The sequence below is a fragment of the Zalophus californianus genome, chromosome 15 (assembly GCF_009762305.2).
Source record: "Zalophus californianus isolate mZalCal1 chromosome 15, mZalCal1.pri.v2, whole genome shotgun sequence".
Classification (NCBI taxonomy): Eukaryota; Metazoa; Chordata; class Mammalia; order Carnivora; family Otariidae; genus Zalophus; species Zalophus californianus.
In genome coordinates, this window is record NC_045609.1 from 63,664,840 (window position 1) to 63,688,237 (window position 23,398).

At 47.9% G+C, this 23,398-nt stretch overlaps 1 protein-coding gene across 2 annotated transcripts in view; it reads left to right on the plus strand.

Annotated features, from left to right (window-relative positions):
• SORCS3 (sortilin related VPS10 domain containing receptor 3) overlaps window positions 1–23,398 on the plus strand; it is a 633,396-nt gene that overhangs the window by 272,124 nt on the left and 337,874 nt on the right. For both annotated transcript variants that reach the window (XM_027597074.2, XM_035724341.1), the window contains exon 3: window positions 4,201–4,300. In XM_027597074.2, the coding sequence (XP_027452875.1) occupies window positions 4,201–4,300 (100 nt within the window). The remainder of the gene's footprint in view (window positions 1–4,200; window positions 4,301–23,398) is intronic.

Below are 23,398 nucleotides of genomic sequence, written 5' to 3' on the forward strand. Positions count from 1 at the left end.
AGTCAGCCTGAATGAGCAGAGGAAGCTAACATGTGGAGAAGCCTTTGTAGGGAAGTCCCTACTCTGGGAGAAGCAGCCACTCTTGGGGAAGAGCAGAGTTGCTGTGAATCTTTACTGCAGCCTGTAGAAAGAGAGACCATGTGTGGTGCTAAGCAGACTACCTTTGATAAGGCTTATTTGGATTCTGGAAGGAAGTTTGTTGTCACATCAGTCGTGCAGGGAGCCCTGAAAATTTAGCTCTTTATAAAAGTAAGATGTTTGCTATGTATAGAGTGAGGAAGATTCACTGGTTGGAAAACAGCTTAGCTCCATGTTGGTGGCATAAGGATATTTAAGGTCCAGACGGGGCCTTACGATTTTGGGAGGCAAGCCTCTTGTGTTGATGATAGAATAGGGCTTAACAGACTCTCTTCTTGGCCGAACTCTAGTCAGGACCCTCTAAGCTCTTTGTCAAGTAGGCTCTGCCCTTGGGTATGTCCTCAAAAGCCCAGTTTTACCAAGAATCCTGCTAAGTCAGTTTAGCCAGAATCCCCTGCCCTCAATATCTGACTGATCTCCGCATCCCCTACCATGCCCCTAGGTGATGTCTCATCACCCTGGCCTGCCTTCAGTAAGAATCCCGTTAGGTCAGTTTATAAAGGAATTACTCTACCCTCTAGTAATGTTCCATCTGCTCACCCCCACCCTTCTCTTTGGCTAGAAATTCCTTGCTTTTCATTGTATTCAGAGTTGAACCCAGTCTCTCTCATTGGCAAACCCCATTGCAGTGGTTTCTATATGTATTGCCTTTGTCCTGAATGAAGTCTGCCTTATCATTTTAACAATGTCAGGATAATTTTTTTCTTTAACAGGTGTAAGGAATTGGCTTGTCCAGGGTAGCACTTTGTGTATGTTTCAGAGTCTGGATTTCTAGACTCCAGGTTCAATGTTCTTTCTCCACACCATGCTATCTTTATGTCTTCAACAGTGCAGAACCAAGAAGTGATTCATCCTATAAAACATCTTATTTGGACTAATAAAAGTATGCAACTGCCTCTAGAGATTAGGCTTTCTCCTTCCCTGCCCTGGAGAGGATAGGAGCTTGGGGTGATTGGTCACTTAACCCTGATGCTAGTGTGAGTGAACCGCAGATCCTTCCCTGGCACCAAATGCTGCTAGACCTTTCCACGTGTGCCAGCATCCAACTAGATGAGGTGTGTTTCCTAGGTGTGACTATGTGTTGAATGGCCACTAGACATTAGCAGCTGATCAAGAACTTGACCAGCCAAGAACATGAATGACCATTCGTTCATTCTTACAAATGAAGACAAAGCAAAGTGGAATAATACACAAACCAGTACATTCAGCACTTGCTTTGCATCAGACATAGTGCAAGGCATTGGGACTGTTAGAAGAAATGGCTCTTGCCCTTAGGGAACTATAGTCAAAGAGGAGATCCCAGAATAAAAATAGTATGAGAAACAATAGGATAAATGCTAACATAGAAATATATACAAGGTGATATGGGAATGCAAAGGAAATCATGATTAATTTCTCAGTGGGGAAGCTGGCAGGAGGGTGATATTGGTGGTGTCAAGGTTGGAGAGAAATGTCCCAAGCAGAGGAAATAGCACAGGGATAGTTCAGACAAAGGGAATGATACTTGTAGAAATGGAGGGCAGTGAAAACACAGGACATTCAGGAGAGTTCGGTGAGGCTGGAGAGAAAGGGGCAGTGAACAGGTGGCTGGAAATGAGTCTAGTGGGGAAGACTGAAGCCATATTTGACAAGACTAAAGCTTGGAAGCTACAACCTCATCGTGTGTAGGCAGTGGGTAATTACGACGAGGGATGAGGTAGAGAGACCCAGAGGTTGAAATATGGCCTGATGACAGCATGGAGGATGGCGGGAGGGGGAGAAGACTGGAAGAAGAGCATCCAGTTGGGGGACTCTTGCAAAAAATAGGGATGCATGAGCCACAGCATTGGCGTGAAGATGGAAAGACCAGGGGTCCAAGTTATTTAGGAGATAGAATCATTAAGACTTGGGAGACTGAGCTGGGTTGGAGAGATAAAGGCAACAAACAAGATTGAGAGTGATTCCCTGTGCTGAAAGGTAGACAGGAGACTGAAGATAAGAAGTCAATTTTGGGGGGCTGGTTATAAAAGTTACCATAGACACTGACCATGTGGAGCCAGTAGCCTAGGGAGAGATTTGAAATACCGATGTTTATTTATTCAGTAAACATGCCGATTGTGTATGATGTGTACAGACTGGTTTTGCACATTTTGGGGAAAGGAGAAGTGAATGTCCTTTTTATTTTTATGTATATATATTTTTTAACATTTCATTATACCTACATCCTGCCAGGAGGTTTGTCATGTGTCATATTTTTGCATCCTTACAAATAAATACCTTGTGAGATTAAATTTCCCTGATTTTTTCAGTCAAGAAACCTGAGGCTCTAGCAGGTTAAATAACTTGCACGTGGTCATGCAACCAGAGAGCTGTGGATCTAGCAATGAAATAGAGATTTTGTGGGGTGCCTGGGTGGCACAGTTGGTAAGTGTCTGCCTGCGGCTCAGGTCATGATCCCAGAGCTCTGGGCTCGAGTCCCTCATCGGGCTCCCTGCTTAGCGGGGAGTCTGCTTCTCCCTGTCCCTCTGCCCCTCCCCCTGCTTGTGCTTTCTCTCTCTCTCTCTCTCTCTCTCTGTTAAATAAATAAATAAAATCTTAAAAAAAAAGAAATAGAGATTTTGCTACATCCCAAAGTTCATGTTCTTTGGTCTCACTGTAGTGTTCTCTGAGCTCCCTTGTCCTTCGGGAGCTGATGTTGTGCTAGGGGGACTAGAACTTAAAGAAACTCATCACGATGATATCACAGGGCCAAAAGGAGGCACGTGCAGTGTGCTTTGGGTGCACTGTGGGCTGGGGAAGCTTGTTTCAGGGAAGAGAAGGGGTGAGGGTGACTGGGAAGAGGGCTAGTGGAGCCTTCACAGAGGTGAGGGTGGGCATCTCAGCTGGCATGGGGACATGGAATTTGCTCGATCAGATGAGGGGGGATAACTCTTAAAGGTCATCACACACTACAAGCTTTGGCGACTAGGCTTGTAAAACTAAACTATGGGCCAGGGCAGGAGCAGATTCTGGGGAGGAGGTGGGTGAAGAATCTGGGAAAAGGTAGGAATAGGCAGGCATTTAGTTACTAGGGGAGCACCCAGCCAGAGCCGGACACTGAGATCTGAGGCAGAATGCAGACACCCATGAGGTCGGGTGACCACAGAGAAACTAAGCTGACCTTGGACTTTCTAAAGCCTGGGTGGGAGAAGTTTCATGATCTAGCCAAAGAAGGCAATGGGGGAAAGATGGGGTGTGGAGCGGATGATACTCTTGGTTTGAAAAGGGAGGGGGATGGGTGTGGAGTGGGGTTGGGGAGTGAGGCACGAAGCGTGGCATCGAGGCTGGGGTCTACCTGAGAGCCACCCGCTCTCCTTCCTCCACCATGGAAAGGCGGGATGGAGAAGAAGGGGCCTATGGCTTCGCCTGACTTTGCTCTCTGAGTCCTGACTTGTGGTTTTGGTAGAAGGTCAGAACCCTGGAAGTTAGGCCCAGAGGACAAGCAGGTAGCCAGCAGGATAACTGGGGTGATGAACTGTTAGCGGCACTCCCTAGCACCAGCTTTTGGCCCTGACACACCATGGTTCCTCTGTAAAGCATCCCACCCTCTCCCCGCTGTGGCCCAACACGGCCGCTGGACCCTCCAAGCTCCTGCCTGTGGGGCTTCCTTCCACCCCAGGGGTCCCCAGCCTTGGGCCCAGTGGAGGTGGCGTGAGGTTGGCTGGACTCCGGTGACCTCAGGAGACAGTCTGGCCTCTCGCACAGCTCCTGGCTGGAACTCGCGTCCCTCCCTCTGCAGCAGCACGCCGAGGCCCCTGGCTGAACCTCAGGCAGGCAGTCCCCAGCAACAGCTTCACAGGCAGACAGCCTCCCAAAGGGCGAAAAGTCAGGGCTCCGGGAAAGGCCGGGAGCAAAGGGGAGTGAGCTTAGGTAGAAAGCAGGTGTGCTAGTCTAATTGCTCTTCCGAAATTAGTGGGGCCTTTTATCTCTGAATCACTCCTGTGATTTGGGAACAAAGGTGCACGTTGAAGGAGAACTTGGCTCCCCTCTGAACACAGTCCCCCATTTGGTAAAACAATCCCTCCCTTTCTCTCTTACCTGCAGATCAACGGATTATGGCACCACCTACGAGAAGCTGAATGACAAAGTAGGTTTGAAGACTGTCCTCAGTTACCTCTACGTCAATCCCACCAACAAAAGGAAGGTAAGACTAAGGGTCAGGGGTCCTGAGCACTCCCTGTGGGGTAGCAGGGGCTGCCAGGGGCCAGGCGAGAAGAAGAAAACCAATAGGCATGGAGTCAGTGAGAGGCCTTCTTTCTAGGTCAGGAACATCACAGACACTGTTTGTCACTGTAACTGCCTGGACACTAGTAGTAGCAATAATAATGATAATTTTGACAACAACAGTAAAATGATGTACCTAGTAAGGTGTTCCTCTGTGCTAGGGATGACTTATCTCATTTATCCTCACAGGGAATCTGTGGGCTAGAAGTTACTGTTGTCCCCATTTTACAGGTGAAGAAACTCAAGGTCAGAGAGAGAGTAGGTTTCTATCCCGAAGGCAGACAGTGGTAAGTAACAGTTCTGTGATTGGAGAGTAGCTCTGCTTGTCTCTGGAGTTGAGTTCTTCCACAGCCTCGCTCTTCTTGCTGGTCTGTTTTCAGAGAGCTCTTTGTAAACAGGGAGTCTGTTTCTGCCAAGGGAAGGATGCTTCTGGCCCCTCTGCTCTCTGACTTTCTCACTGACTTAACAGCCAGGATATAGAGGAAAGCACAGAAGGCCAGACTGTGGTCATGGAGGCCTGCTGGGAGGAGGGGCCTGGGAGTCCACGGAACGATGGACCATTTTAGAAAATAAATACTGTATAATATGTGGGCTCTGGGGTGGGGTGATCTATCTGCAGCCAGGAAGGCGTTGCTGTTTAGAAACTTAGGCAGCCTAGCCCCTAGAAACACACCAGGAATCTAAAAGGCCATGTTCGTGTTTCTCGGAGTCTTGACAACGGCACTCCCTAGCTTTCCTCTTGTGATCTGATTTGCATTCCCCCATAGGTTTCTCGCCGCTTCTTTTGTGAGAATAAGTGCAGGAATGAGCTTCAACCCACTGTGCAGATGTCCCTGACCTCTGAGTCCAGTCTGGTGGAGTCCGAGCTGGGATGATGATTATTTATGCCGCTCAAAGCAGAACAGCTTTGACTCAGACCCCTAGCGGGAGCGCTCACATCCCCCTGTCTTCTCACTCCCACCTCTGCCGCCCCTGATCCCCAGCAAAGGGAGGAAGCAGAATGGGTGACTCCTGGTTTAGTATTGGTGATGGATGCCCAGTGATCTAGCTAGGAGGCTCCAGACCTGAGACTATACCCACCAGTCAAGTGCCAAAACCCGGATGATCATCAGGATGGCTGTTTGGATACCTGTTACTCGGATGGAATAGTTTCTCTTTGCTTTGTCCCAAAGTGCTGTCATCTCCATAGTTTTCAGTATTGTCATGTGACTTGTTGAACATCAGAGCTGGAAGGGATCATAGATTTTATCTATAATAGCAGTTATTATTAGTTCTTGAACTTTAGTGCTTTTGCAGAAGTGAGTAAAGCTCTAGATCTCTTCCCAGGAAACATGCCCCTGCCCACAGAACTGGAAGACAGTTTTTAGCAGCTTGTCAACAGCTGGAATCCCACCCACAGACCCAGGATGTCCATGGAGTCTCAGTTAAGAATCTTTTATCTGTACCAATAACCTCATTTTACAGAGGAGAAAACAGAAGCCAAAAAAAGCCCACAGAGCCAGGGAGGTGAGAGGTCAGAACTCTTGGTTCTCAGTCCAGATTTCTTGGCTCCAGACCACACTTTGCATCTTTTCCTCCTATACAGTCACAGCCTAGTAGTTTACAATGTACAGTCTAGTCCTGTCTTGGAAGCTTGAGGCAGTTGCTTCTGGACCCAGAGGAAAGCTTAGGTGCCACGTCCATGATGGACCCATGATAAACCTGGACTGAATGCAATCAGCAATGGTCTGTCACAATCTTTCCTCTGCCCTGCCCCCTTCATTAAGAAGGAAGCTGAGGTCTACAGAGGACAGATGGATCCACCCATGTCGCTGAGCTGGTTGGTGGCAGCATTGCCAGTTGGTCTCATGACTCTCAGTATAAAGCTTTTTCCATCCTATGCAAGTGACTTGGGGTCAGATGGAATCATGTCTTGGGGTGTATGCACTGTGGGAGAAGCAGGTTTTTGACATGTGGCAGACACCCTTCAGTGCTGATCTTTGACCTTTGACCACAACAAAGTTAATCATATTTTCTTGTAGATGATAGGTCAGCTGTCTTTCTTCCAAGTGGGATGTAAAGGGACACACTGGTTGGCATCCATTTTGGTGGTCATCTGTCATGTCTGTTTCCTGTTGGGCTTCTACTCATAATGATTCTCCTTTTTAAAAAAATAATGATGTCTCCTTTGGTCTTTTGCTCTTTTTCTCTACCCCTGACTTCTCTATCTCTCCTTGGTATAACCTAGAGGTGATTAGAAATGCGGGAGGATTGTTCAGGTGGCTCAGTCCGTTAAGCGTCTGACTCTTGGTTTCAGATCCTGAGCTCAGGGGTCATGAGATTGAGCCCGACATCAGGTTCCACACTCAGTACAGAGTCTGCTTGTCTCTCTCTCTCTGCACCCCCCCCCACTTTCTATCTCTTTCTAAAATAAATAAATGAAGTCTTAAACAAAAAGTGCAGAAACAAAGGGTTGGTTAACGCAGATGCTGAGGGTCAGAAAGAACAGAAAGCTGGGATTTAGAGAACACTGGTACAGAAATTCTGTCTCCATTTCTCCTTCCTACAAGTGATATCCACCCCATGGGCTCTCTGGAGCAGTTCCTCCTGGGAATTAATCCCCACTTAACAAAAGTTGAGCCTATTTTGTCTGTCTTCTCTGAGAAACACCATCAAAGCAAGTTAACTCCCACTTAAGAGTCACTGCTTCCCAGAAAGTTAAAAGCAGAGACAGTTTTTTTTTCCTTACTCAGATTGGGGAAAGACAAATGACAGGTATTGCCATGGTTTTATTTATTTTTTTTAATAGCAGTAGAAATTCATAAGGAGACTGTGTGATCCTGAAGTGCTTTCTGAATCATCCAAGGAAAAATGAAATTAGATTGTTTCATTTTATGATAAATGTTTTTGATTGTCTTCTGAGCCTCTGGATGCTGACAATTCACAAATACTCTACATGGTGACTTTTCTTTTAACCAGAATATTCAGTTTACTAGAACTACCCTTATCCAGCCCCATAGGCAAAATCACATTTAGAGATAAATGAAAATACTCTGGTTTGTTTACTGCTTAGTGCTCTGGATCACAATGAACTTGTAATTCAACTTTTTTGTTTCCTTCTTATCTATGTCTTAAAGTTTAAACCTGTGGTCTCTGGATTCTCATCTCTGCTTGCATTATGCAAGATCTTCTGATCCTACAGCACCCAAATTATCTGTAGCTGCCCATGTTCATGGACAGCCAGTGAAAAATCCAGCAGATTTTCAGTTCATCTTGTGGGAACACTTGCTTTTTACTTAATGAGTTATTTATTTAACAAATGGCTACTACTTTCCTTGTAGGCTGTGAGAACGTCAGAGATCTGTGGCCCCTGGCAAAACAGTAAATTGTGCTTGTATTTATATAGTAGTTGGTTTTTTTAAATAATTTTTTATTGTTATGTTAATCACCATACATTACATCATTAGTTTTTGATGTAGTGTTCCATGATTCATTGTTTGTGCATAACACCCAGTGCTCCACGCAGAATGTGCCCTCTTTAATACCCATCACCAGGCTAACCCATCCCCCCACCCCCTCCCCTCTAGAACCCTCAGTTTGTTTTTCAGAGTCCATCGTCTCTCATGGTTCATCTCCCCTTCCGACTTACTCCCCTTCATTCTTCCCCTCCTGCTATCTTCTTCTTTTTTTTTTCTTAACATATATTGCATTATTTGTTTCAGAAGTACAGATCCGTGATTCATCACTCTTGTACAATCCACAGTGCTCACCATAACACATACCCTCCCCAATGTCTATCACCCAGCCACCCAATCCCTCCCACCCCCCACCACTCCAGCAACACTCAGTTTGTTTCCTGAGATTAAGAATTCCTCATATCAGTGAGGTCATATGATACATGTCTTTCTCTGACTGACTTATTTCACTCAGCAGAACACCCTCCAGTTCCATCCATGTCGTTGCAAATGGCAGGATCTCATGCCTTTTGATGGCTGCATAATATTCCATCGTGTATATATACCACCTCTTCTTTATCCATTCATCTGTCGATGGACATCTTGGCTCTTTCCACAGTTTGGCTATTGCTACCATACGATCCAGCAATTGCACTACTGGGTATTTACCACAAAGATACAAATGTAGGGATCCGAAGGGGTACGTGCACCCCAGTGTTTATAGCAGCAATGTCCACAGTAGTTGGTTTTCTAATGCTTTTTTGACAACATAAAATCTTCCCAAATGCAGATAGCCAATAAGCCATTGGGTTGAAAGTATAAGGGTTAACATGTGTATATCCTTCTGTCAGTAACAGTCTTACCATTAATTGAGCACCTACTATGCTAAGCTGCCTTTTAGGAGCTTAATCCATTTAACCTCCAAACCTCCCAGCCATTAGAAGGCTTTAACCTCCAAACCTCCCAGCCATTAGAAGCAGGTGAGATAAGGAAATGGCTGTATGTTGATTACCCCAAGGCTGTATTACTTGTAAATGTGAGTCTGCAACAACTTTCCCGACGTAGGTGAGGGAAATGAATGACAAATTTGTCAGGATACATCCAGTGATGCTGGACTCCCTAAAGGAAGTTGAGATTTGCACTAGTTGTATTTACTGGTCTTTCCTAAATGAGAGTATTGATGTGAAATGCTGGGAGCTACTCCAGTTGAAGTTGTTCTAGACTCTCCTGTGATGTGGTGGCATCAGCAATATTTTAATGACCTTGACCTGCCCTGACTGTATTTGATGTGAATTCTACATCCCTCCCTGTTTGCCTTTCTCCAGCCATTGGCCAAATAGTTCATTACCCAGGTGATGTCTGAGCCTGGCAATTTGCACATGAAGAGCAGTGTGTTCCTTCTAGAAGCAGGTGTGTGTGAGGTTTGTGTCCCTGAGGAGGAGCTCTGCTGGGGGTGGGGGCTCTGAGTTCCCTCTCACAGCTTCTTCTGCTCGCAGGAGACAAATGCCCCTGGGTTCCTAGAACTTGCTACTGTCAGCCAGTGCTTGCCCTCTCTGGTCCATGCAGAATGGCCTGCGCCAAGGTTAATCTTGCATTTAGCAGATCTGTGCTTTGTACAATACAAACATGCTGAAGGCTTTGTGCCCCAACAAGAGAGGGGTTTGGCTCCTACGTGTGCCTATTTGAGAACAATTCTTTAGGTGGATAGGGAAATGCAGGCATGCTATGCCCAAATTGCTCTGCCTCAAAAGTGGCTGCCACCTGCAGATTTGGAAAGAGTGCTTTGGAAATGGCAGAGAGCATAGGAAGGTCTGCCAGGGAGTTGGCTAAAGTACTGCAGAGTAGAGGTGGGTGTGCCTGTGTGTGTGTGTGTGTGTGTGTGTGTGTGTGTGTGCGCGCGCGCGCGCGCGCGCGCGCGCGCAGTATGTGGGGAGGCTGTACAGTCTGATACCAGAATAGGGTAATTACTTCTTATGGAGCTCCTCACCTGTCCGAAGTCCTGGGCTGAATTCACTTCTATACCCTATTCTAAGTTTCAGTCCTAATCCCCTGAGCCTGGTACTTTTATTCCCATCTGACTGGTGAGGAAACTGAGGCTCAGACAGCTGAGCCACTTGCTTTTTGTCAAGTAGCTAGCAAGAGCAGCCCAGGATCCCCCATTCATCTTTGTGTGACCACACAGGCCATGCTGTCTGCTCTGATCCCTAGGCTGGCCGCCTTGCACGGATACAAAGACCGGGTGGGTGCAGTCAGCACCCTAATAGTATCTGCTGCTGCTTGGGGTTTTCTCTCCATTAGTGGTAGAGAATTCACTGTTTCTTGGAAGAGGAGGGGAGTGTTAGATCTTCCCTTTCTAATTGATTTACCATTGAGGAGGGTAATGACTTCCAGGCTCCCCTGCAGAAATACAGTGGGAACCACCAGTCGGATTTCTCTGACACGCAAGCCACCTCTGTCAGGCTGTTGAAGAGGCATTGTGCATGTGGTCAGATGTGGGTTATTCGCATATCGTTCTCTTAAGACAGCAGCATAACCCTGAGCTCCGTGACACTCGGGAACACCCCGAAACGAAACAAAACACAGCATTTTAAACTACTGGCCTCCTGTGTTCCCTGACCATGTCTCCTGCGATTGTTGGAGGATCAGGGAGAGTCCACTTTCAATCCACAGATCGTAAAATCTCTTACACTGAAGCAAAGCAGTAACAATCACGAGAAGAAGGAGAATGTGGAGAGCTAATTTCAGGCTGTTAAGCAATCTGTTAAGTGTCTAGCTCTGAGCAAAGTCTTTTGGAGGGGAGTTTCCTGCGTTTAGAGACGCGCGGTCTGCTGGGGCGGGGACTGCCAGCGAGTGATGTGGGCCAGGCGGGGACTGCGGCGGCCATTCAGGAAAGGAGCTTCTACTAATGTGCTCCCGATGACCGTGGGCCTGTGGGAATGAGGGCCTGGTTGCAGCTGTGACATCACCATCGTCAGTTCCTGCTTTGCTCTGCATGTTTCCGTATGAAACTTTTGTATTTTGAAATGTGTGAGATGGGCTGGGATGTGGGATTTGGAGTGTGGGGCCTGGCAGGCTGTCCCAAATTCATCTCGCTCCCTTGCATCCACGTGGCTTCCTGTGCCATATTCTGAGTACCAAGTCGTTCTCCAGCCAAAAAGTTGGTATTTGTATGTGGCCTTTGGGGGCCACATGATAAAGATAACAGTAGGTGCTCCTCCTGGGGGCCCGCAGTGATGCCTTCATGGCCTGTGGGGGCTATCAACTAAGTGGAATGTGGCTCACAAAGACTTCCCATTTGACTCCAAGGAATCGTGTAGTAGGTCCTGCTATGCAAAGGGACCTTTGGGGTCACTGAAGGGAAAGACCTTTAGAATAGGCATAGAAGGGAGATCTCTGCTTTCTGGTCCTGGTTCTGTGTGTTCTCGAATAAGCCAGAGCCCACTCAGAGCCTCCGTTTCCCTGTCTGTATAATGGCAAGCTTGGCTTCTTGGACGTTCCTTCCAGCTGAGGTTGTCCGGATGGCCACCATTTGGACAGCGCCTCTCAGAGGACTACATCGTACTAGGTGACGACGTGTGGACTTTGGGCTCCATGCACGGCCATTTGGGTAGTCCTTGGAAGGTGTGATCCCCATAGCTCTTGGCTTTATGGACACAGGTTGACCAGCTGAGCTCTTCCATCCAGGCTAGAAGCTTCTTTTCTGAAGTTACAGTTCCTTGGTCAGAACGTGGTTGCTTTCCTGTAACCCACTGGCTCTGCCGGTTTAACTTCTGCGGGCTGGCTTCCAGCAGCATGAGGTGGCATAGCTTCACATGAGGGTCCCTGTCCTTGTCCCAGGCATGCATGCCCTCCTCTTGCAGGAGAGGGAACTAGAGGAGCTGTTGTCATGAATGTGCTCCAGCAGGCAACCCGGGTTCGTGAGGACACGACCGTGATCGCGGGCAGTGCTCCAGCTCGGCTGCATCCCCCATTGGGCATCTCCTCACCGTGGGCCCTGCTTTCTCCCTTCGCACAATGTGCATAATCAGCCCGGTGTCCAAGAGCAAGTAAGACAAGTCCCTCCTTGGGCTGATACTCATTTCTGTTTCCAGCGGTGACAAGTGTCTGAGATATTAATGACAGTGGCGTTGATAACACAATAACAATGATGAGCAGCTAGCATTTTTTTGAGCATTAACTATGTGCCACAAATTACCCTAAATGTTTTCCGTGAATTGACTCATTAATACTTCGCCAGCAACCCTGGGATATTGGTCCTATCATTCTTCCATTTACAAGTGGTGAAAGTCTGGCGCAAAGAGGTCCGTGACCTGCTCGGGTTTGGTTGTTGATAGTCACTTGGTCTAGTGTGCTCACCTAACTCGCTATTACTCATATTTAATTTTAGACTCACTGCATGTTAGAGTGAAAAGGGCCCTCCAAGACTGTCTGTGCAGGCTCTCAGCAGAAGAGGCCCCTTGGGGGCTTGTCTCAGGTCATGGAGTCAAGTGCAGCAGAACCAGGACTGCAACTGGGTCTACTGACTCCTAATCTGGTGGATCTGATAGTGAACGCTGGCTGCGAGTGGGTGCAAGTAGGGAACAGATGGAAACATGTACTCCTCACCTGTCTCACTGAATGTGTGTTGTAGCTGTAGGGCCATACAAACATCCTTAGCTTCTCAGTTCTCTGGTCTCAAAGTCGAAAGGGTAGTTCCTGCTGGAATCCCATTTCAGATGAACCTGCCTGAGAAACTAAGGGCCTGGAACCCAAACTGCCTTTTGCACGTTGGAAGACAGAATGGTTGAGTACCGTGCTCATGGCTACATGGCTATCCAGGAAACAAGGGGCTGGTGCCCCTGGGGAAGAGATATTGGGGAAGGAACTAGGGTTTCTGGTCTAGACCTTTCTCTCAGCTGTGGAGATTGGGAAAATCATTTAAATTCTCTAAGCCTCTGTTATTCCATCTGTAAAATGGGCATAAAAGATCATTTACATATGCCCTCCGTTGGGAGTAAAATGAGGATAAAATGAGAAACATAACATTGACTTGGAGGAAATAAGCTACAGAAAGGGAAGAGAGGATTGTATCTGCTCAGATGGAGCGGGCATTACGATCACAGACTGGAATCAGCCTCCCTGTGTGCACCGGTTCCTTGGCTGTGCCCTGCTGACCGTAGGGGCTGCCAGGCCTCCCCTGCTTGGCTGCCTGCTTCTCTGCTTCCTGGGGGAGAGGCTGCAGCCCCCAGAACCCTGGGTTTTCAAGGGCCCCACGTCCTGCCCTGTCCAGGAAGCACACTGCCACATTTCTCCCCCTGTAGTCTTCTTCCCTGTCCCTTAAAACCAAGCTTGCTGACAGCCTGAGGGAGATGGATTATTCTGCTGTTGGAGAGAAATGGCCCCACTCTTGTTAATTCACAACTACCTCATTTTTCTTGCCTCATAAATTAACAGTTACCAAGAGGCTAGAGCAGTGTTTATGGGAAAATGTGTGAAAGGAAGGAGTGAAAAAAGGAAAAAGAACAGATCTTGGACCAAACCTTCTTCCTTTATGGATTCCCTGTCCAAACCTTTTTCCTCTTATATACCCAGAAAGTGATCCAGAGAGTAACTACCCACCCCCCCCCCCCCCCCCCCCGGAGAATGAAAGCATCAAACTCAGTTGGGGGCTGAGAAATGCAAATAAAGGAGAACTAAGACATCAGAAGAGGGTGGATGCATGAGGGGACAGATCCTGGTTTACAGGTGTCCACCTGTCTTCGCAAGTGTGACTGGATGGAGTGGATGTGAAGTGTGGTTCAACTCAGACTAATCACTTAAAGGAAAGAGAATCTAAAATAATTCTTGGAAATTCACTCTTTAGTCACAAAGTCCCTCTCAGCAAATATATGTATGTGGTTCCCCATATAAATTACTGCAGTGTGCTCTAGCCAATAATTTATTTAAAGGCTCATTAAAATGATTACTAGTTTTTTCTTTTGCATTTTATTTGAAAATGGGAAGAATATAAACCTATAGCCTGGCTTCTTTCCAAAGTGCCCTTTGGGGTTTGCACTGAGTATATCATATTTTTTTTAATAAAGATATGATTTGCAGTAAGATTGTTCAGGCGTTTAAGAGGAACAATAAACATTAGGCACTTAACTGTACCTTTTAGCGGCTTGTGTTTGCCTACCTATTTTTTAAAATTTGGTTTTTATTGGATTTGCATTTTATGTGTCTGTGTGTGTGTACTTGTGCATCTGTGTGTTCAGAAGGTATCAACAAAGAGCATTAAGCAAAGTTCAGAGTTAAGAAATAAGAAAAATAAAACCCTCTTCCTCTTCTGGGCAAACTCTGGTTTGGCATGAACTAAGGATCAAAGGAAAGCCCGTGTTCCCGGGTAGTCATGGGAAATGATGGTTCTGTTTTGCTGCCTGGCTTATCCCAGGGACCCTGGCTGACCACCAGAGTTACTCACTGAAGCCTCTGAGGAGGGATTCCTTGCAGGGGGCCACTTGGTCTAGTGTGCTCACCTAACGCAAGGTACAGGCGAAAGCAGAGCCAGCAATAGGAATGGAAAGTCTAAGGACTCAACCCAAAGGAGAGGGCATTGAACTGGTGCATGGAGGGGTCAGCTTGGGTATGAGAAAACAACATGATGGGCTGAAAAGGGCTTCCACACCAGGCCCGGATGACCTGTGGAGATGGTGGGGATTTTACATATGAAAGGCTGTTAAAAAAACAGGAGATAACCCTATTTCCCCGGTCTGAAGGACTTAATAAAGCACCAAGCTTTGAGGAAGATACCATCCTGTGGCATAATCAGAACCAGTGAAGAGTAGAGGCAAAAACTGGCCGACTTTGGAAAAAAGCTTGCAATTTGGAGAAGGAAGGGAGAGCAAAAGGACAATCCATTAGGGGAGGCAGGCTGTGGGGGTTTTAACAGACATATCGGGTTTAGCAGTTGCAAGTCCAGAGAGAGACAGAGTGGGATTAAATATTGTAGGCCCCCCGAAAATCTCAGGGATGGAGGTAGGACTCAAGGCGGGGCATGGGGAGCCCCAGCAGACGTTTGAGCAGGGGCCGACAGGGTGAGGGCTGTCTGTGTGTGTACCAGAGGGCTGGTGAGAGCTGATGGGTGGGTGAGGTGCCCATGTTAGGCATCGCACACCAGCTCTCCGTCCTTGCCCTGCCCTCCCCAGACCTCTGAGTGTATTTTCTGAGCATCACAGGCAAGAGCAATTTTAACAAAGAGCTTGGGGTGCAGGGTGATGTGTTCTTCCTAATGTTCCGACACACAGTTATACAGCAAATGGATCTTGCTGCCCCTGAGGTAGAGGTTTCTGTAACAAAAGCAACTACCACCACCACCAGTGAAAGAAATCACTCGATTTTTTTCTTCCTTGGTGAGCTCAACCAAGCAGAGCGATTGCTACTGGCATGCATGGCTCACCCCCGGCCCGGCCCCCATTCCCGGCCCAAGGTCAGAATGACAGACGTCCGTACTCAGCGCACACTCGGTTGGTTAGCATGTCCGGGTGATGAGGGGCGAGCATCCTGGGATCCTCAGGTCTGCCAAATGGCTCGGGGGCAGGTCTGCAGCAAGGAAGTCCCTGTCCCTGCCCACTGGGGGTCTGAGTGGGCAGTGCAGAGCGAGCTGCTGACCTCAGTGACAAATGGAGGCCTCGCTTGGCGCTGGCAGCTCCGTGTGGAGCGGGGAGCAGGGGGAAGATGCAGACAGTCTGCCGTGCCATTGCGCAGCACGGGTCTAACTCTGAGAAATGGCTCAGGCTGTCTGAGGATGACCAAATAGAGGAAAGAAATGAGCCAGAGGGGAAGCAGCTACGAGAAATGCACATGAGTATCTCCTGCCTTCCCGAAAGAGAGGAAGATGTGTTCAGTTTAGGAACTTGCCACCTAATCCTGCTCCTCCCTAGGGCCCAGCAAAGCAGTGTGACTGCAGAAGGGGGAGTTTCACAGCACAGCCTGAGCCTGACTGGCTGGGTGACCTCGCACATGTCATTTCACTTCTCTGTACCTTCATTTTCTCATTGGTAAATGGGGCTCCCAATTTTATTTTATTCAGTTTTAAGGATTAAATAACATCTGCATGCCGTGCACAGGTGCTTAACAGTGTGCCTTCCTTTCCTCCGGTTAAATGAACCTCTTTGGCTTTGTCCCCTGCTCCATGATGCTTCTCACTCCCCGAGGACCCCGTGTCCATCTAGCTGACTTCACTATCCTGTGAAAGGGCATCTGTTTTCCTCCAACTAGCATGAGGCAAGGTCCTTCCAACTTCTAAAACAAAAATTTTCCCCCTCTGCATCCCTCCTCTTTTTCTCTCTCTGGCCACCTGCCTGCCGTGTCTTCTCACCGATGTACTGATCGTTTCTACCTCACTTAATGAAGTCTAAATTAAAAGTGATGGTTGCCAGCCCTGGGTAGTGTGTGCAAAGCAAGTTTCCACCCCTTATCACCCAAGCCCCATTAGGCAGGTGGAGCTGGGATTCGGCTCCAGGGCTGCCTGACTCCAGAGCCCCACCCAGCCCCTCCAGCGTTGTACCCCCACGAAACACCACCGCCGTCTATGCAGACGCACATCCGGTTGCATTGCTTCCTGTTGGCTGTGTAAAGGTGATCCTTCCTGACGATTGCGGATCTCCTTGCTGTGTGGCGCCAGGCCCAGGAAGCATGCAGGCACTTCAGGCCTGGAGCCCCACAGTGGCAGGCATTGTGTTTAAGTGGGACACTCCTTTGGGACTGAGCTGGGAGAGGAGCCGGTGGTCAGCCCCTCAGAGACTGCAGTTACGGCAGCAGTGCTGGGTGCCTGCGGACACCCCATGGATGCTTAGCCTGCTGCTCGACGTCAGGGACAGGGTGTTGGTCTGACTTGGGCATTAGAAAGACAAAAAATGCTGACGTTTATTGAGCACTTACCGTGTGCCATGCTAATGGTTTTACGTGAACATTTTTCTCACACAGACAAATATATAAGGTAACACAGTTATTCTTTCTGTTTTGGGAGAAGGGCATGGGGAGGGGGTGAGAATGACTATTTTACGAGTGAGCAAGAGGGAGAGGGAGAGAGAAGCAGTGGGGGGGGGGGCATGGGAGAGAGAGAGAGTGAGAGAGAGGGCGAGCGCACTGAGGCAAAAACACTAAGTTCTCCTAGATGGACAGTGGTCAAGCCAGGTTTTGAACCCACCTTGTCCAACTTTAAAACACAAGGTCTTAAGACAGTGTTTTATTGGCCTTTCTGGGCTCAGATGGGCACCATGACCTTCTAGAACCTCTCTTTGCTATCTACAAAGGAGTGTAGATATGCAGAGGGATGTGTTTCCTTCTAGTTCAACAATGCCATGGTCCCATGCTAAGAGGTTCTAAAAGAATGTTCTCTGCTGAGGGGAGAAGTCAGAGGAGTGTAGGGTTGCTGAGTTTTCTTAAACATAAGACAAATGATATGCTGGGGTGGATGGGGGCAGTAAATAGCCTGTGGAAAGTGCCTTAGCATTCAGTAATTCACAAGAGCAAGCAGCAGGACCAAGCTCCGGCATTCCCACTTGGAAGCCCCCACAGGGCGGGGGCTGGCCGGGTTCCTGAAGATCTCCTTCCACTCGGGCAAGGAGCCATTTTGTTCAGATCCTGACTCTACCTCTTAGCAGCTGGTGGCTTGTGCACATTATTAAATACTCCAAGCTTTTGTTTCCTTGTTGTTGCAACCAGAGTGATTTTCGTACCCAGGTCAGAGCTGATAGAAGTATTAAATGAGAACTGTTTGCAGCTGCTTTGCCAGTGACTGAGCCCTGGTCCCCAGTTCGTAAATACTGCTTATTATTACTCTTATCACTGCCCTAATTTCAAGACAACTGGCTCCTGTGGGATAGTTTCATGTTGTGTCTGCCCATTTATCAGTGGGCCCTCAGCCTAGCTGGGCACTCTTGGCCTCGCTCTCTCGCTCTCTCTCTCTCTCTCTCTCTCTCTCTCTCTCGGACTTTGGGTGCTCTGTTTGGAGATGAAGCTGGTCAGTAAATCAAAGTTTGTCTTGTTCAAGCCTCTCATTAAACTGCTAAAGAAACCAAGTCTCAGTTAGGGGAGCCACTTATTCAAGGTTATACAGGTACTTAATGGCAGAACTGTGGTTTTTGAAATCAGATTTCTGGCTTCAAGCCCAGTGTTCTTCCTGTGAAGTTCCACAGAAAGACACTGCATCATGCAGGCAGACCTGGAAAGACACGTAGTTAGGGAGGACGCTGATAGCTAGGAGCTTTGAGACGCTCTCTGCCCTTGTGCAATAAACCTGGAGTTTCCAGGGCACCGGGATTAGAAGAGGCGAGGTCAGTCTTTCAGACCAGCGGGGAGCCATGTGGTCATAGATAAGGCCCCCGAGGCTAAGGTGGACCTAGAGCAGCCAAAGGCAGCAAAATGAAGGAAGAATCTGAGTCACAACTGGACAGGGAGAGAAAGGGTTGAAATTGGAGAAGGTCTGTTAAAGACCAAAGGGAAAGGGCTCCAGATGGGAGGACCAGGCAGAAGGGCTGAGAGCAGCGGGGAGACGTGGCAGGCCACGGAGTACAAGGTGGGCTTGGCCACAGGGACCTGTGAGGTTATTGGCAGCCCATTTTTATAGGGTACCTTTCGCTTGTCAGGGGGATGGTAACAGGGGAGGCACTTGACTGATTAAAGCAGTCAGCCTGGGCCAGACAAGACGGACAGTCACATAAGAAGAGTAGCAGAGAGATAGGATGCAATTATCCAAAGTGGTCTTTGGCCCGAACCTCCCATCTTCAATCATCCCTGGGGAGGCAGTGACAGCATAGATATGCATGGAAGCTTTCCCGACTCTGCTCTGGACCTTTGCAGAGGAGTGGGTTGATGTCAGAACAGCATCTTGCACACAGGTTAGCCCTGCAAAGCTGGCTTAGAATCATAAACTGCTGGTATCCTGGTCTCAGCTGCCCCACCATGATCCCAAATCACGGAGCATCCTCATTCGCTAGCTCAGAGCAGACCAGCCTCGCAGACGCAAGGTTGGAAAAAGTTATTTTTCTGGAAGACTCCCTCAGCATTAATGGGCCATGTGGCGTGGCTCTCTGGAGGAGCAGTCTTGCCTCAGCTGGACCCTAAGCCAAGTGTAAATGGTTTCGAGTACTCCCTGTCCCCCCTCTTCTCTGGAGCAGCTATAACAATCACTTCTCTTTGGTCTCACAGATGCTTGCTTATGAACTTCTGCATGCCAATTTTCCCCCTGGAGTCTTAGGGCGGGTACTTGGGCCCCAGAGAAGAGTGGACGGTTAAGCTCAGCACCACTTGCTGAAACACACCTTTGTACAGCTTTTCTCCCATAGGCACCAGGGAGCTCTTGAAAGTTTCTGAGTAAGGAGAGGCCACATCAAAGTGGTGATGCCTGACAATAAGTGCAAATTTCTATCACTTTTTGAGAGGATGAGTGTGGTAGCGGTCTGCTTCCTCCCCACCTCCTTCTCCCTTACCGCTGCTGGGTCCCTCTCACCGTGTCAGTTCTGTGACCTCGGACAAGTTTTAAATGCTCCAGACCTCAGGCGCTTGCCCCTAAAACGGAAATTATCACACCTGCCTGTATTAGTTAGGATGCTTGGGCTCCAGGAGGCACAGAAAGCCCCGTCTTGCCCCGCAAAAGCGTGGGGGATTTATTGCTTCCTGTGATGACATCTAAAGGTAGGGTACTTTCCAGGTCGTTTAGTGCACCAGTGCCGTGACATCATCAAGGGCCAGCTCCTTTTACTATTTCTGCTTTGCCATCTAGAGTGTTTGTCCTCAGGCTGCTTTCCTCATCTCAGGGGGAAGACGGTTGCAGTTCTAGAATCACATCCAGACGTGAAAATGTCCAGAGGAAGAATAGGAGACAGCACATTTTCCGAATGAGGGATGTGCTGCCAGACCCTCCCAGCCCCCAGCAGCGCATCCCTCGCCAGGACTGGGCAGACCGGGGCAGCCAGCGTGCGGCCGGACGCCTCCAAGCACATGCCCACACGCAGGAGGCATCGCAACAGAATTTGTTAGGAGAAGAGAAGGAGAGGCGTGGATCATAATGTCATATAGACATTAGCACCCTTCCTGCTCACCATCCTTCCCATCTTTATGTCCTGGCTCTCCGTGATGCATGTCTACTCCACCTACCAAAATCTTACTCCTCTTAAAAAGTTCAGCTTGTACCTTCCTTCCTCTGTGAGGTTTTCCCTGACACGCCAATATCTCACTTCCTTTTTTTCCCACATACAAGTTTTGCCCCCCATTCTTGAAACTCTGTAGGTGATCTGTGGATGGTCTGCATTATATAACTTGAGGAACCTTGAAAAATATTGAAACCCACCGCACTTCCTCCTGGAGATTCTGATTCTATAGGTCTGGGGAATTTTGGGGATGTGTATTAAACAAAAAAAGTCTCCTAGTTATTCTTGATGGAAAGCCAGGTATGGAAATAATTTCTGGAACTTAACATCAGCGCTTCATCACCCACTGCGAAGGTGATGGGTAAGTTTTCAAGTCTTGTCCCTGGACGGAGAGCGGGAACCCTATCTCATATATTTTTTGGGTGCTGCTTAACACACAACCTGCGCACATGTGTGCTATGAGGAGTTTTTAAAGTGTGTTTTCACAGAGCGTTTTGAGTGAGAGGAATTTAAAAAAAAAATTCCAGAGTTGTTCAAGATGTGTGGGTAAGCATACTCATTTCATCTCTACCTCTAGTATTCCAAGACTCACAACCGAAAGAGGCTTGCTGAGGTGTCTTTGAGCCCTCCCTGCCTGAGGGATAGGCGGATGTGCCGGCTCACGCCCACTGCTCACGCCCAGTTCCAGTCTCCCAGCTCAGTGCTCCTCTCCTCCTTTCAGAATCATAACCAATTGAGAAGGTCTGGCTGTGCTTTCCTTCACAACAGCAGAGGCGGAAGAAATCAAAATTGACTTCACATTATCTCTGGAAACAGCTGGCGCTGGAAAGGGGCACTTTACACTGCTTCCTCAGCACCAGTAATAACCTCTGCAGCATGTGATGGCATTTCGGGTTGGAGTTCCAGGGAGGTGATGGGGATCCTGAGCAGCAGAGCTGTCTGCTCCATGAGCGTCCTCCCCATGACTGGGGTGCATGCTGGCTTGCTTTGGGCACTGAGGGGGACTATGAAGGAAGAGCTGATACTATCCCATGACATACTCACTGGATTTTGGGGTTGGGACTGTCTTTATAGGCATGATATGATTAATCCTTAAAACAGCCCTTTGACCCTTGTGAGTTAGGCACTGTGATGACCCCCATTTGGCAGCTGTGGGAACGGAGCCTGAGAGCGGTTGAGAAATCTGCCCCACTAAGAAGTTGATGACCTAAGTTTTAAACTCAGGTTTGATTGACTCTAGATTCCATACTCTGACCCACTCCCTGTCCTGAGTTCTAGAAAATACACATAGCTGCTTTCAAAGGGTCTGGAGTTATGCCAGTGATTCTGACCTCTGGCTGCCCTTCAGACTTGTGAGGAGCTATAAGGCCACCCACGCCCAGGCATCACTTCAGGGACTGTTAATAGATTTGGCTAGGGTGAGGCCCTAGATTTTACAGTTTTCTAGATAATTCCAGTGTGCTTCGAGCATCAAGAACTGCTGGTTTAGTTGGAATGAAGGACATTTTTATCCGTGGACTATTTTGGAGTATGTCTTATGCCCTGGGACTTTGCTTTCATGGAGGCATGCCCAGGAGGGTGAGAAGGGCTGTGGGGCACAGAGGAAGGAGACGCTGATTCTGCCGAACAGGGTCGGGAAGGCTCTGAGTGAAGCTAGTATTTAAGCTGAGTGAACACAGTAGTAGGGCTTTACTGAGGACTGATGGTGGGGTGGGTGCAAGGGCTTTCTGGGCAGAGGAAGTAGCATGTACCGTGACACAGATGTGTGCAGGAGGGAAATGTGTTCAGGACTGCTCAGGAACGTGGGTGAGGTAGGGTGAAAGCACACAGGAGGAGGTGCCAGAGGGAAAAGAGAGGTGGTAAGGGGCCGCATGATTAAGGGTCTCCTGTATTGGGCAAGGGAGTTTTTTGTTGTTGTTGTTGTTTGTTTTGTTGTTGTTGTTATTATTTACCTTGATGGAATAGGGAGTCATTGGATCTGATTGGTGTCTTAGAAAGATCACTGTGATTAAAGAGAATGGGGAGGCTGACAGCAGTCTAGTATGACACTGCCTTACAAAAGCAAAAAAGAAAATTAGAAGCCACCTGAATGCCCAACCATGAGAGATTTATTAGTAAATTAAAAACATTAGTATGATGGAATACTATATAGAGATTAAAGATTATTTTTGTTGATATGGAAAGCTATTTGTTATATATAAATTTTAAAAATGTGATAGAATGATATGTTAGAAATAGAACAGGACCCCCCCCCAAAAAAAAACAAAAGAGAAAGAAAGGCTGCCCCGATGTTCTAGGCAAGGGCTGACGTGGGCATGGACTCTAGCAGTGGTGGAAGGATGCCCTGGGAGTTGGCCATGAGAAGTGCTAGAGAGGTAAGTTCAGCCCAGCTTAGCGCTTGCTTGGATGTGGGGGTACCAGAGAAGATTGTAGGGTAGGTCTCAGGATTTCAGTTGAGTGGCTGGGTAAATGTGTTAGGGCTGGGGTATTCATAAGCCATTGCATGGACTACAGAGCAAGAGGCTTTGGACCACAGATAGTTTGGTTGGGGTACGCTGAGTTTGATACTGTGGGATATCCACTCTCTCCCCTCTGGCACCTCCTCCTGTGTGCCTTCGCCCTACCTCATCCACGTTCCTGGGCAGTCCTGAACACATTTCCCTCCTGCACACATCTGTGTCACTGTACATGCTACTTCCTCTGCCCAGAAAGCCCTTGCATCCACCCGACCATCAGTCCTCAGAAGGCTTTTAGGCAGTTGTATCGATGGGTCCAGATCCTAGGAGACAGGCTTATGCTTAAGAGCACACATAAGTCTTGGCAAACAAATATAAAGTCAACAATACAGTCTGTTTGCGATTCTTATTGTTGAACCTAGGATTGAGTGCCTATCAGCCCAGCTAGCCATCAATTCAGCAAACATTTATTGAAAACTTACTCTGTGCTCAGCATGATGCCAGGCACTGGGATCATCAAGGTGAATGGGGCTTGGTCTCTGTCCAAGAAACATATTATAATAGAGAGATGTATCAAGTGCATTGGTAACACAGAGGAATGGGCGATTAATTCTACCATGAGTAGTTAGAGGAAGAGACAGAGCAGAGGTCACATTTGACTAGGCCTGAAAAGATGGGTTCGAGTTTGGCAAGTGGATCAGTGTTTTATGCATTGCCACTGCAGTTGAATTTCACTTTAGAAATTAAGCATATTTGAGAAAAAGTGGGTATTAATTTGAATGCCAGGAAATGGAATATTAAATCCATTAGAAGAGTCCACTATAAAATTCAAGAAGTTCCTTTCTAAGATGATAGCCAATACCGACTGTGTTTTGCAAACCATTTTAAGTTGTCTCTCCGTTTGGCTGAAAGCTCCTATCACTTGCACTCAACCATGAGGCAAAGTGACATTGAATATCTGGTATGTTTTCCTCCAGTCCCTACTAGCCAAGTCAAGCTTGGGTCTTGGAAGGACAAC